At 33.7% G+C, this 13,974-nt stretch overlaps 1 protein-coding gene, 1 long non-coding RNA gene and 1 pseudogene across 2 annotated transcripts; 1 reads left to right on the top strand and 2 right to left on the bottom strand.

Annotated features, from left to right (window-relative positions):
- The first annotated feature begins 342 nt into the window (after positions 1 to 342).
- On the top strand, positions 343 to 1,765 carry LOC145572336 (uncharacterized). Its single transcript, XR_014096793.1, has 3 exons — positions 343 to 491; positions 621 to 689; positions 1,636 to 1,765. It is a non-coding gene; the product is annotated as an uncharacterized LOC145572336 (long non-coding RNA).
- A 1,027-nt stretch (positions 1,766 to 2,792) lies between these two features.
- On the bottom strand, positions 2,793 to 5,121 carry LOC145572335 (pentatricopeptide repeat-containing protein At1g73400, mitochondrial pseudogene; annotated as a pseudogene).
- Positions 5,122 to 6,426: 1,305 nt separating this feature from the next.
- On the bottom strand, positions 6,427 to 12,441 carry LOC145571134 (uncharacterized). The gene is made up of 10 exons (XM_081630215.1): positions 11,982 to 12,441; positions 8,599 to 11,891; positions 8,259 to 8,432; positions 7,927 to 8,041; positions 7,715 to 7,817; positions 7,483 to 7,607; positions 7,329 to 7,407; positions 7,140 to 7,257; positions 6,940 to 7,053; positions 6,427 to 6,561 (listed from the first exon to the last, which is right to left on the bottom strand). The coding sequence occupies exons 1-10, from the start codon at positions 12,439 to 12,441 to the stop codon at positions 6,427 to 6,429; spliced, it is 4,716 nt and encodes a 1,571-aa protein (XP_081486341.1).
- Between the last annotated feature and the right edge of the window lie 1,533 nt (positions 12,442 to 13,974).

Raw genomic sequence — 13,974 nt, 5'->3', positions numbered from 1 at the left:
CTTCAGTTCTTTGGGCTAACCTTCTCCTCTTTCATTTATCCATTAGTTCATTTGTCCAAACACATCATTTTTCATTAGTTCATGTGATCATATCAATACTATTATTTTAAAACAGGAAATTTAAAAGAAAATATAGAGTGCCACATCATCTTTTTTTTTCTAATCCTTCTATTTTCCTTCCAAACAACGCTTCATTCAATTCCAAATTATTTTTGTTTTTTATTTAATTTTGGTGAGGAAGCAGTTATCCTCTTCAATGTTCATTTTTTTTTTTTTTTTTTTTGAAAACAATCTTCTCCATAATTTCCAAACATTGTATCTGTTCGGTTTCAATTTTTTTTTTTAGGTTCTTATCAATTTGTAATTCCCAAACGACGCAATTATCCTCTAATTCCTCCCTTAAATATTCATAGATAAATTGATTTCAAATTCTTCATTGCTACTTTATCAATCATTTTTTTCTCTCTTCACAATTTATTTGATTTTCCGAGGTTGGTTATAATTTTCCTTCCCCCTAATTTCTCATTTTAATTAATTCCTTTCCTGATAATTGTGTTGATTGATGGTGTTAAGGCGACAATTCTTCAATTTGTTGATTAAAATATTTATTTTGGGTGCAGGAACATGATAAATGGATTTCATTGATTGAATGTTGATGGTGTTGGCGTCAATTCTTCAATAATTAATTGGTAATGAATATAATTTATCTTCCGCAATTTAATTTTAGCAATCAATTTAATTTGTATTCCCTCTTTACTTCCCTTAATTAAATTTCGGTAAGAATACTATCTCTCTTACCTTTTTTTTCCCGGTTTGGAGTTTAATCATTATTTTACTTTTTCAAGGTTTTTCATTATTGTAATTTAAGTTTTGGTTTTTTGTTTTTTTTTTTAAAAAAAAAATAAAAAAAATAAAAAATTGAGAACATTTGGTCTCGGATGTTTTGTTTATACAATTTCTATATGGCTTGATTAGTCGATTTGTTAGAAGCTGCAAATGTTTTGCTTTTGATTTTTTTTTTTTTTTTTTTTTTTTTTTTTGAAAAATACGTTTCATATGTGTTAAGGTTGAATTTATTCTGATTCTATGTTTTTAACCTATACAGTATTAAAATGATTGAACATATTTGGTTAGTAATTAAAACTTTATAAGGCTTGGTTGTTATTCCAAATTTATTTTGCTTTAGGGATAGTGGAAAGTTTTAGTTCATTTGATATCTTCCATAATTTTCTGGGCTAGATGCATGAATAATTATGTTTTTTTTGTTAATAAGAGTAAATTATTGTTTGATGGGTTTATTTTTAAAGAAATAGATTGATGAATACCTTTATTGTAATTATTTCATAAAAAATACGGAGGCCAGAAGGTCATATTGAATTCCTCTGTATAATCCTTTCGTTTGTTTACAAATAAAAATTTAATTCAATTGTATCCATAATATAGTTTCATTTTATATTTGGATCATTAGAAGGTGAGGTAAGCAATTAAGCATGGCTATTCTCCGAAATTTAGTGATACTAAAATTTATATTTAACAAACCTTAGGATGAAGAATTGGTAGGTTGATTTGGCTTTACTTCTCTATAAGTATTGTTGATTTATTTATTTATTTATTGTGATTTTTTGTGTTTTGCAGGTGAAAATTTAATACTGAACAATATTTTGGATGGTAGCTACATCAATTTTGTGAGAAGAAATTGTAATAATTTAAGATTTTTTAAATGATTAGTTATGTACAAAGGATTGAATATTCATTTGCATTTTCAACAGTGTTAAATAATACTATAATCAAAATTGAAAGTATTAGTGTTTAATTATGCTTGATGATATTTTTGAATGAATAAATTAAAGGAAATATAAATTGTTCTTGACGATCAATAAATTAAACATGCATAACTTTTATGATATAATACAATTTTTTAGTTAAAAATAATATATTAAATTATAATTAGCATTTCTACAATGCAATTTATGTAAACACATAATTTGATTTAAATAGAATGTAGAGCAATCCGAGTATGCAATACAATAAATTTTTAATCAAATTATTAAAAAAATATTTAACTAACAAGTTTGACCCGTGCATCGCACAGTCTAAATAATAGGTACTATTTTACTAGTATACTTTTCTAGGAAAAACTTTCAATGATTTCAAGAGGGATGTGAAAACTAAAAGGAAAGGAAACATTATCACACACAATAAATACCCTACCCACTCTTAGGCACTGTTCTCTTCACCTTAAAAAAAAATATTAAGTAAAAATAATTTCAATTCATTAAAATTAAGTTCAGTTCAGTAAAATTAATTTAGTTCAGTAAAAATAATTTCAGTTCAGTAAAAATAAAAATCAGTTCAGTTCACTAAAATTCAGTTTTCTTAAAGAAGAATTATAATAGAGAATCAGTAAAAATAATTTCAATTGAGTAAAAATAATTTAAGTTCAGCAAATATAATTTTGTTTCAATAAAAATAATTTCAGTTCAGCAAAAATAAGGTGAAGAGAACGGGGCCTTAATTGTTGTATAATATACTCTTGGGTATGTACAGAATAATGGAATAATTAGTGATAGTGTCATGCATGAGGTTAAGTCCTTGATGCTAAACAATATACGAAGTACATGATATACAAGTGAGAACTGGGAACAGAACACTAGAAAGAGACCCTTTTACGAGAAGGAGTGGGAGGAGGCTATAGTACATGAATCAAATAAAAACAAATACTTACCTTGGCAGCAATAAAATTGTAATTTATGAAGTCCCTTCTAGAGAGCTGCTGAGGGGTTTTTGTACCATGGCAATATTGTACCTCTCCAATGTAATGAATAGTAAACTCATTGCTCCAATCTTTTATGTAATACCAAGTCAGAAATAAAGCCAGTAAGGATGTAAGATTTATATAAAATATTACAATGTTAATATAATACATCCAAGAGTGGAGACAATCATACCAAGAAGCTAAAGCACCATAACTTTAATGCAGTTGATTGATAAATCTCCTATGGTCCTAGAAACATTGTTACAACACATGCGATCGCATGTGTTTTACTTTCTCTATCATTCAATTTGCTTGCTCTTGATATAGGCTATACCATGATGCCATAACGAGGTTTTAGAATTCCAAATAAATTTCAAAAGTTCATTTGTTCCTAAAACTCAATGCCTTTCGTTTTTGACTTAGTGCAAAATGTCTCGCCATAGCAGGATTGAAAAACCTTTTCATGTGCTCTGAAAGTTTATGAATTCTACGAAGATCGTCAATCCTTGACAGATGCCTCAAAAATATATCAAACTTCAGATAAGGTATCTTAATTCTCTGATTTACAACATCATCCAAAAACAAACATGCATTTTCAATTTGGTCACAATCAAAAAATCCTTCAATCATCACACAGTAAGTCTTGACATCTCGATCACATTTTTTCTTGCCCATTTCATCCCAAGCCTCAAGCGCTCCCTCAGGATCACCCATGGCAAAGAACATCTCCAGCAGCATATTAAAAGTGTGTGCACTGGGCATACAGTCCACATCAACCATCCTCCCGTAAAGCTGAATTGCTTCATCAGCCTTCTTATTTTCACAAAGAACCTTGAGGAAGCAGTTATATGTGACAATATCAGATGGATACCCTTTCCTTTCCATCTCTTCCAAAAATTGGTATGTTTCCTTCACCTTTCCAGCTAAGCACATTCCTTCAATCAACTCCTTGTAAGTGGAAACATCAGGAAGACAACCGCTTTGTATCATATCCCCAACTACTCTAAAACACTCCTCCATTTGATAATTCTTAACAAGCGCCAAAATCATTATTGCATAAGTCTTTGCTGTAGGAGGAGATGAGATAGAGGATTTTTGTTTCATCAACTCCAATAAACCAACAGCCTCAGTCACCTTTCCTGCTTTACAATAGGTTTCAATTGCAGCATTATAGGCAAAACTATCGGGAGTAAAACCCATGCGACACATCTCCTCCAAAATCTTCGTTCCTCTAGAAGGGTTTCTAGCCCTACACCACCCAAAAAACAATATATTGAAAGTATTGGCATCTGGAGGAACCTTATTCTTCACCTTCTTGAACAGAATCTCTGCATCCTCAACCAAACAACACTTGCAAAGAGCATCAAGTAGCAAGTTAAGTGCCTTGATCTCCGGCTGCACTTTAACCCTAACTCCTCTCTTTTTCTTTGAACATGTCAAGACTTTCATCAAATGCTTTTCCGTGTACTTTTTCAAAATAGTCAAGAGAACTTCAATGGGTATCGACGTTTTATCATTCCTTTTCATGTAATCCAACACATCACAAACAATCCTAAATTGTTTCACCTTGAACTTTGTAGAAGATAATATATCAATCATTTCATTGTAAGTCTGGTATTCATGGTAATAATGCTGCTGTCGAGCCGCCCACATGAAAAACCTAAAAGCAATTTTCTCCTCGAACCAAAACCTATTAAGGGTTTCTATAACCAACTCAGTTGTCAAGGAAATCCCAGCTTGTTCAAGAGCTTTCTCCATATTCTTATCACAACCCACATTTTCAATAATAATTTTATGCAACCCATCAACACTATTACAGACTAAACTCTTTTCATATTCACTAACAAAGTCATTGGACACTCCAGTTGAGTGAAATTTTCTCAATGGGTTCCCAAATTCAGAGTAACCCTTTGATGAATATGGCTTGGAAATCATTCTAAACCCGAAAATCGAAGAATCGTTACGAAATAAAAAAGTAGAAACAGAATAAAAAATTGGGTTTTGGAGGGTAGGGAAATCAATTGAATTCTTGTACTGCTTAACAATTAAATTTGCAAACGTTCTCCACATTTTGAAGGAAATTAGCTGGTGCTATTTGATAAAGAAAGATTGGAGAAGGTTACCTTTTCACCGATAACAATTGAAAGAAAGCTCAAGAGAGTGGCAACAATGGCGGACCGTTTCTTCCCCATGAAATGCCCGTATACATCCCAGAAATTTCAGTGATTCCTTGTTCAATAGCTGAAACAGTGAGCTCTTTCACTAAACTTCTTCATCTTCACTATAAATCAATCTGCGAATTACTACTCCTAGGAAAATTTTACAACAATAATCTCTTCTTTTGCAAGTCTTATTAAATAGACTAACAACTTGGTTAGTATATATTTAAGTTTTTTTTGTTTTTTTTTTTTAACCAATTGATGTTTGGCAGTTTTAAGTATTATACAAATAGTTACAAAATATGAAAGAGTTGGGAGAAAAAGAATAGACGTACAAACTGTATATATTATTTTATTTTTACAATACAATTATTGTATTACATAAGTAAAGCTTGTTGCAGAACAAATATCTAAATTTTGCTAAACCTATATATGTTATAAAAGTCCTTACATAAATATATTATACATAATATAAACTCTAGAGAGTACACACACACACACACATATATATATATATAAAACATTAGTTATTAAAAATAAGTACATGTATAAATATAATTTAAAGCTTAAGTTTAGTAAAATTTGCTGGCATTTGTTGTAAAAGTTGTTTGTAATTGTGTTCTTCTAATTTCAATTGATAGTAGTTATAGTCGCCAACATCTATGTTGTAAGTTTGCTGAAGAAATTTGAGTGCTTGTCTAGCAGCGTTTTGTTGTGATGGACCAATTCGAGTAGCTGGTGTCCCAATAAATCGTATAGGACATGGGACATTAGGAATACCATTTATATCTATATAAGCTTTTACTTCGTCGTTGGTGACAGCATATATACCGAATTCTGCTCGAGGTAATCCCAGCTGAAGTAGTATATCGTGTAGAATTATTTTGATATTTGTTTCCAGGACTCTCCGTGGTTCATCCATTATATGCTGGTTAAGAACTTAGTATTTTAATGTGAGCTAATGAATTTTTTACGTATGAAGTGAATTTGCAGTAGCTATTGTTTTGAGAGAAAATCTTAGTTTCTATATCTATTTATAGGCATACTTTAAAAGCCTTATAGTGAACCTTTATTACGTATTGAGTTTCAAATACGCGTGTCAAAACAAAAATTGTTTTACAGTACACATGTCAGACATGTATTATGTTTTATGTATACTGCACAAGTGTCTATAGTGTAAATTGTACAATTTACACGTGTGTGTGTGTATTCATTTCTAATTTATTATTAAATCCTATGTGCTTTGAATATATTATATTAATTCTATGTATTTGGTATCCCAATAAATTGTACAGGATTGATTATGTTGTAGAGTAAAGCATTAAAACATGATAAATACGTAAAACAAAAGGTTATTTAATGTGAATCTACACGTAAAAATACATATGTATTCAAACAAACATTATTTATAATACATTTTAAAGTTGAAATTGTCTGAGGAAACAAAGTTCGGACTAAAAGCGTGAAATTATACACATACGTTCATAAATACGACTGAAAATTGTTATACATCTAAGCTTCAATTATGCGTTTAGCTTTCCAGCGGAGCTGTTGAAATCCTTCTCCCAACATGTATGTGGTCATCTCCATGGTAAGCTCCCTGTCTTTCAACGTTGCAATGCAGCTGTCTACAAGAGATCTCTGCTCCTGTAATTGTGCAAAAAATGATTAATGTTTCTCCTAAGTTTGTTTATAGCTTTGAACTTAATATAAATTGTAATTGTTAGGTAATAGTAATAAGTCAAATTATACGTACCTGTAGTGTGAGCGTAGCTATGTGATTAGCGTGATCATGTATCAGCTATTCAGCAAGATGACCAAAAAGTGTAATCGGTATGTCGCCACTATCATCAGCAAAAGTGATATGCAGTACAGTTCTACAACGCGTATAACTACACATGATTATATAGTTTACATAATAAAGAAAAGCAGTGATTGTATGCTATGTTATTAGTAGTGATTTATCAATTACCGTGGTTCGGACGTCCCTACATGCGGGGAGCTAAATGCACGACAGTTAAATACCGATCCCTTTTCAACGTCACATCGTTTGCTACAGACATTGCAAGCGTTGTATACTATGCTGTTTTTGTTTGTGATGTCAATAATGCGTCCAACGATCCGCAGTGTTTTTCCAGACTTGTAAAAAAAATACATGATATAGTTATACAAAACATTATATTGTTCACTCTAATTTATGTAGTGAAACATATTATGTAATTTACCTCTTGTTCAGGTAATTGTGAAACTAGAATCACTAATTCAGATTGCTGCGAGCTTTCTGCTGCTGCGGTTGCGAATGAATTTTTAAGGATTCGAATTTCATCCTTATTATTTTCCGCCCTATAAAGGAACATTGTTAGGTAGGTAAAAATTAGTACTTAAATAGAACCAGTTTCAGAAGTTCTGCTTACCAGTCTCGCAGAAGTTGTGCTTCTGGATTACTTGGGTTAATTTTCACTGTAGAAGCGAAGGTTGTGTTGAATGAACCCTCTGTAAACATATGTGCAAAAGATAATTAATGAAGTCGTACTCGTTATTTTATAAATATTTGTTAATGTTGTATACCATCGAAAGTTGATGCTTTGACGCGAGAAACTTCTACTACAGGCATCGTGTCTATAATGTCAGCAATAGCAACAGCTTCATGTGTAACCAAACTATTCCACATTGATAATTTAACACGCTTCATGCTGGCAAAAATAGAAGAAATTAAATGTTCAATAAGCATAGATTTAATTAAGTTAAAGAACATACGTAGTGGAAAACCAATTTGTATTAATATAGTGTATACACATACTTGGAATCTATTATCTCAATCCTACGCACGTCATTAGGCAGCCCAGATTTCTTAGAGCGAATGGTTTCTGTATCATGTACGTGAATAGCAATTCCAATGATATCTAGGAAAAAAGTAAAACAAAAAATTAATCATATGTCAATTAATTTAGATGTAGTCACTATGCGCACATAGTAATTACAACATTTTAATATATAGTAAGTAATATTTACCTATTCGATCGGATCTGCCAACAAGATCCAAAACCTGGTTAAGTGAGAAAAAGTATGAGCTTGGTTCAAACTGTTGTTGTGTTTCACGGACTCGTGTTGCAGAGTTGATTGTCATCTAATACAATTGCTGTTGTCCAGTAAACATTTCAGATGTACGAGTTATGATAGAGTTGGTAATGTTGTATTCTTTTCCCTCAAGAAGAAGATTACAAAATAACTCGATATCTCGTTCAAAGATCACAGCCCTCATTTGTGTTTTCTGGCAATTTCAATATTAAATAATTGGTAAATATGTTAAGATAATGAATATTCTATAAGTTGTATATATATACCTCTGCGTCTTCAAAAATCAGCTGCTGTAAATTTGTTGTGCCGCTACGGGATTTTTTAGGTGGGTGCTTCTTTATTAGTTTAGCGGTCACAGTAAAGTTTCTGCTCTGGTCTGTCAGTCTTGCGAGGGTAAGTTGTTGAGTAGCCATTATGTTGTTCTGCACTATAATTTGAACCTGTCATCAATGCATTGTTAGTACACGTTATGAGCAATAAAATAGCAACAGCATCATATAATGTAAAGTAAAAGAAAAAATAAGTGTGTTAACCTTCTGCTAATACCGTATACTTAAAAAGAGTGGTTTACAATATTCCAGCGCGCCTTAAAATCTCATAACATACAACATTTTTAGTTCTTTTCCATCCATCTAATTCATCTGTGGTGGGCTTTATCAATATCCGAACATGTTTGCTTTTCTTAGCACGAGACAATGCAACGTACAGCTGACCATGAGAGAAAACTGGTTGTGGTAAATATATGCCAACTCTATCAAGTGTTTGACCTTGAGACTTGTTGATGGTCATTGCGAAGCTCAGATTGATTGGAAATTGCTTACGGGTAAATTTGAATGGGTACTTATCCGTAGCTGAAGGCTGCAACGGGATTCGAGGTATAAAAACCCATTGGCCACAACGATGTCCAACAATAATTTCAGCATCAATAACATTAGGGAAAAATGCTTTGCATACTAATCTTGTTCTGTTGCATAAGCCTGATGTCGGGTCTATATTTCGAAGTAAAATTATTGGACTGCCTACCTTCAAAGTTAAATGATGAGGCAGAAGACCAGACGGACAAAGGCTGTTGAGAAATTCAGTTGGGTACTGTTCGCTCGACTCGTCTGTGCATCCGTCAAAACTTCTGTACTCATAAGCTTTTCCTGGCTGTTGTTGAACTAATAGAGAGTTTATTGTTGCAGCATGTTCATTTTTGGGGGTTAAAATAGCTCTCTTTGTTGCAAAGAATGATTCAGAAGTCGTATTCTCTATATCAGGATAGATATTATTCACCAAGAGATGCAGAGATGACTGTTCATTGTCGTATGGAATAACTAACGGCTTGGGTAGCTCTATATTTTTCCCATCTTCATAAGGAGGCGTGCCATTTCCAATTTGCAACACAAAGTTACAGAAAGGTAGGTCGTTGATTGCTCTCATGTTTTGTGTTAAGTGAATTTTCTGGAGCTCGTGCCATAAAGGAGACATCACAAAACTCGTTGTAACAACTTCACGCAGACTTCCTTTCGGTATGACAGGTAATACTTGTCGGAAATCACCACCAAATAGAACAACTTTTCCCCCAAATTTTTGTTGATTCGAACAAACATCTTGTAGCAATCTGTCAAAGTATTCAATCGTTTGACGCTTTGCCATTGGCGCTTCATCCCATACAATAAGTCTTGCAAGACGAATGATTTGTCCTAGAGAACTTTGTTTAGAAATACTGGGGCTTGGTATCTCGTCAACATCAAGAGGGATTTTGAACCGAGAATTTGCAGTTCTACCTCCAGACAAGCCCGATGCAGCAATTCCAGAACTCGCAACTGCTAAAGCAATCATACCCTTTGCTCTTACATTAGCAAGTAATGTAGAATATAAGAAAGTCTTTCCAGTGCCACCAGGCCCGTCTACGAAGAAAGCAGTTGGTTTATTATTTAACACTTTATTGTAGATAGTGTTGTACGCAAGTTTTTGTTCATCATTAAGCAACTCAACTGCATTTATTTCTTCTGGACGTATAGGGATCTGAAGTTCTTCCTCAATTTCTTTCATTCCTATTTCCAAGTCGTCTTCTTTGAGTTCTAGTAAGCCAAAATTGTAAGTATCAAAAGACTTTCCCATCGATTCAACAAGGTAACAAATGCTTTTCACAGTTAGTTTGCGAGCCTTTTTTTTGTCAGTAGGGAAATTATGATTGTAATCTTCAGAGAGATATTGGTAATATTTTTCCCACAAACTGTTAGGGTCTTCAGGGTTGCAGTGTACTAACAATGTAGCAAATAGCCGTCGCAAAGCAAACGACATCTGGCTTTGACAAGCTTCTTGTAAGCACTTGTCTATAGAGTCATCCGCTTCAAGTAAACCTCGTTGGAATGCTGCTTCTCGAAATGAAGAATATCTTATGTTGTTGAAGGTCAGCAAATAATCAAAAGAGGTTGGACCACGAATGTGTGCAAGTAATAGCCGCAAATAAAAGCGTTCACCTTCTGAGGGATGCGCATGTACAATACGGCCAATCGCAGCAGCTTTCGATTGACGTCGTTGCCAGAATTTTTCCCTTTTTTTTGGATGCCATGTGTAGTGTTGAGGAAATTCCTGGTACAGTAATGTACGCGCAAAAGCATCAACTTGGTTGATCTCAAAGAATGTAGTTAGCATAGTTCGTTGGCTGGCTGAAGCTGATGCAATATTCTGTAAGTTCTCTTGTGCACGGAATGTCACTGTTTGCATATTCGGCAGATGTACTTGTAGAGAAACAACGGGTGGGTGTATGGCATTCAAAGGGAATCTGAAAATCCTCCAAGCAGCTTCTGGTGGTGATATCCACCTTGCTTTCTGAAATGATGAGATCTCGTCACCTACCATGCTAGTGTCGTCGGGGTTAGATAGTGCGAAAACAACCCGGTCATGACCTTTGTATATGTATTTATACAAATATTTAACAGCCTTTACTGTAGAACACACTTCTACGTTTATATGGCAATCATTTTTTGCAAGTAAATATGGATTATATGGTATTACCCACCTATTGTCAAGCTGTACTTTTCGTACCAAATGTTTTTTTCCATCATCACAGCGCCGATATATAGGGTATGAGTTGTGACTCGTTGATGTTGTCTCCGCAAAGCTTCGGGGGTAATGATTTTTACACTTTCCATTTCGCATGCATACATTTCTTGGATTATCATTTCCACAGGGGCCGTGCATCATATGCTTCAACACAGCTTCATAAAGATGAGGATTATGTGCTTGTTCGGGTATTTCTGCACAAACATGTTCATCGAATTGATCTAAAGTTCTAATCTTAGCGGATGACTCTAAAATAATAAGAAAGTGTGCATGTGGTAATCCTCTTTTTTGAAATTCAATCACGTAAACATACGCTGCAACCTCGCCAAACAGTTTCTTTTCAACAATGTCTTTTTTTAGTTCTGCTAGTTTTGCATGAAAAACTCGAGCAATTAGATCGGGCCTATTTTGCGCCTCTTCAGTTGACAGCAGTTCGTCTGTGATTTCAGGCCATGATGGGTTACAGGTCATGGTTAAGAAAATATCAGGTTTGCCATAGTGCTGAACTAAAGCCATCGCATCAAGATATCTTCGCCGCATATCTCGTGGACCACCAATAAACGATGGAGGGAGAATAAAGCCACGTCCAATATTTGAGCCGTGTAAGATACCAGTATTCAAGCTGTCGAGAATACCTTGGTAAAGTTCGGCTCTGATTGTGTCCTGGTTGCGGCGAATAAAATCTAAACGTGAAGTTTCAATTTTGATGTACATATCAACAATGAACTGCTGTAGTAAACGACCACATCGCAAAAGAAAGGAGGAATCTTTTATGCGAATCTGTAATCGATAGCAGTAATACTCTCTGCAAGAAACCTTTTTCTCAGATACGGAAGAGTGAATTCCTACATTAAAAAAGACAAAAAATTGAATTAGCCTTTTTTTTTGTTACTTAAAAGTAACCTTGTTTACACGTAACATGGTAAATAGTGCACCTTGTTCTTCAGCTTCAAGCAGATCGTCAACAGTCTGAACCAGAACCTCATTGATTGGAAACGTAGGACATTCTTGTCGTTTTTGATACTTTGTTTTGCATCTGTATATCCGTCGATGCCAACCAGTTTGTCCGTAAGGAAATAAAAGCGGATACTGTAATGGATCATAACATCCATAATAATGCAGTATGTGATGGTTTACACCTGAATGTGCACGAACCACAATATCGTGCTCAAGTGGAGCAGATGAACCTGCATCCTCTAACCAAATTGCTGCAACTTGGGAAGTAGTAGGTGCATTATGAGTGCGTTGATCTTGATTTGGATCAGATCGGATTATAATTTGACTCGTGTCAGTCATGTTAGCATCCTTGAGCGAGCGAAAAAATTGGGCATACGGATTTAGCTCCATTAGTCGCACTAATTGGCCAATAACATGTGGATCAAGGTCCTTAAACATCGACACCCGAGTTGAAACTCGACATCTGTGTCGTAGAAATATAGTTGTAGATATCGTGGTTGCTCATCATTTCGATGTATATCATTTATGTAATGATAAACTTGTCCTTGAACTCTAAAAGTATAAATACCACGATGTCGTTGTGCTAATTCCTTGTCTTTTTTCACACCCAAAGATGTGAACGCAAACATGTTATTGTATAGAATAATGTATTTGCGGAAACTTTCAGAGCTGCTGTCTAGTGACAAAAAAAGGCTGCGCAGACTATCTGGTATATGGATAGGGACAAGTCGAATCTCCCCTTGGTTGCAGCATAGGTTAATTGTTTCACCTCTGAACAATTTTGCCCCACAATGCTCACAAAGCGTTGGGATCGGAAGAACGTACGCACGTTTCGGAGGTCTTTTCATGTCGTTAATACTGATTTGACTTGACATATTTAGTATTACTAAATAATAGCAAAAATAGATAAAACAAATGTAAACATACTAATTTTAATTAAAGAATTGGTATATACAAAAATTAACTATCACATTTATTTGCGTAATCTATTTAGTGTAAGTAGTTTTAAATTGTAAAGGATGGTATTGCAGTAATCTAAAGATGTATTGGCAATTATATTAATTGCTTTAAAGTATTTGAGTTTGTTTTAATTAATTTCTCTGTTTTATAAAGTAAAGTACTAATAATGTCAAAAACAATTACTTCTTTTTTTTTTGCTACAGTATCTCACCTAACCATTGTCATCATTTAATGGATATAAACCCATCATGCGGTACACTTCTCCCATCTAGATTAGAAGGAAGTATTATAGTGAAGTAAATACCCAGTAAGTGTTATCAATAAATCAATTGTCTAACTTTTATAAAACTTAAATTTAGTTTTTCTTGTTGTTTGTAGAGCGACAACTACTCCCTCCGTCCCCTTTTGATAGTCCCTTATGGACATTTTTCACGGAAATTAATAAACACAAATAAGAATAGTAAAAGTGCATTGAAAAAGTAAATTGACATTGGGTATGCAAAAAAGTAGAGAGATAAAGTAATAAAAGTACATGAGAAAACAAATCAGTAAATGTGAACAGGCCCTTAACTTATCTAAACTCATAAAGGCTGATATGATAACAAAATGTAAACGCATGCATATATGATTTAGAATATACTTGTATTTTGTTGGACTCTTCTTGAAACAAATGATATATACCAACTTTATACTCTTTTATGCGAAGTATACTTGTAATGTGTGGAATAATGATATCATTACTACCCTAATATATTCCTTTGATTTAGTTTCATTTTAAGAATATGGTATGTATGGATGGGGTTGCTAAGTTGGTTTCGTTGTAGTTAAAATGGCTAATTAATTAGTTAGTTGGATCTAAGGACAAAGTAGTCATTGCATGCAAGATAATGAAAGAATTTTAACAAAGGGGGCAAAAGGGTTCATGCATAAAGCGTGATGCGTATGCGAGTGGTATGATTAATCAACGTATTTAGGTCAGACATGAAATGATTACACCCATCAGTATTTTTG

This window comes from Chenopodium album, chromosome 12 (assembly GCF_948465745.1).
Source record: "Chenopodium album chromosome 12, dcCheAlbu1.1, whole genome shotgun sequence".
In the NCBI taxonomy this organism is placed as follows: domain Eukaryota; kingdom Viridiplantae; phylum Streptophyta; class Magnoliopsida; order Caryophyllales; family Amaranthaceae; genus Chenopodium; species Chenopodium album.
The sequence above is the reverse complement of the archived record's forward strand: the minus strand, read 5'-3'. Positions and strand labels throughout refer to the sequence as shown.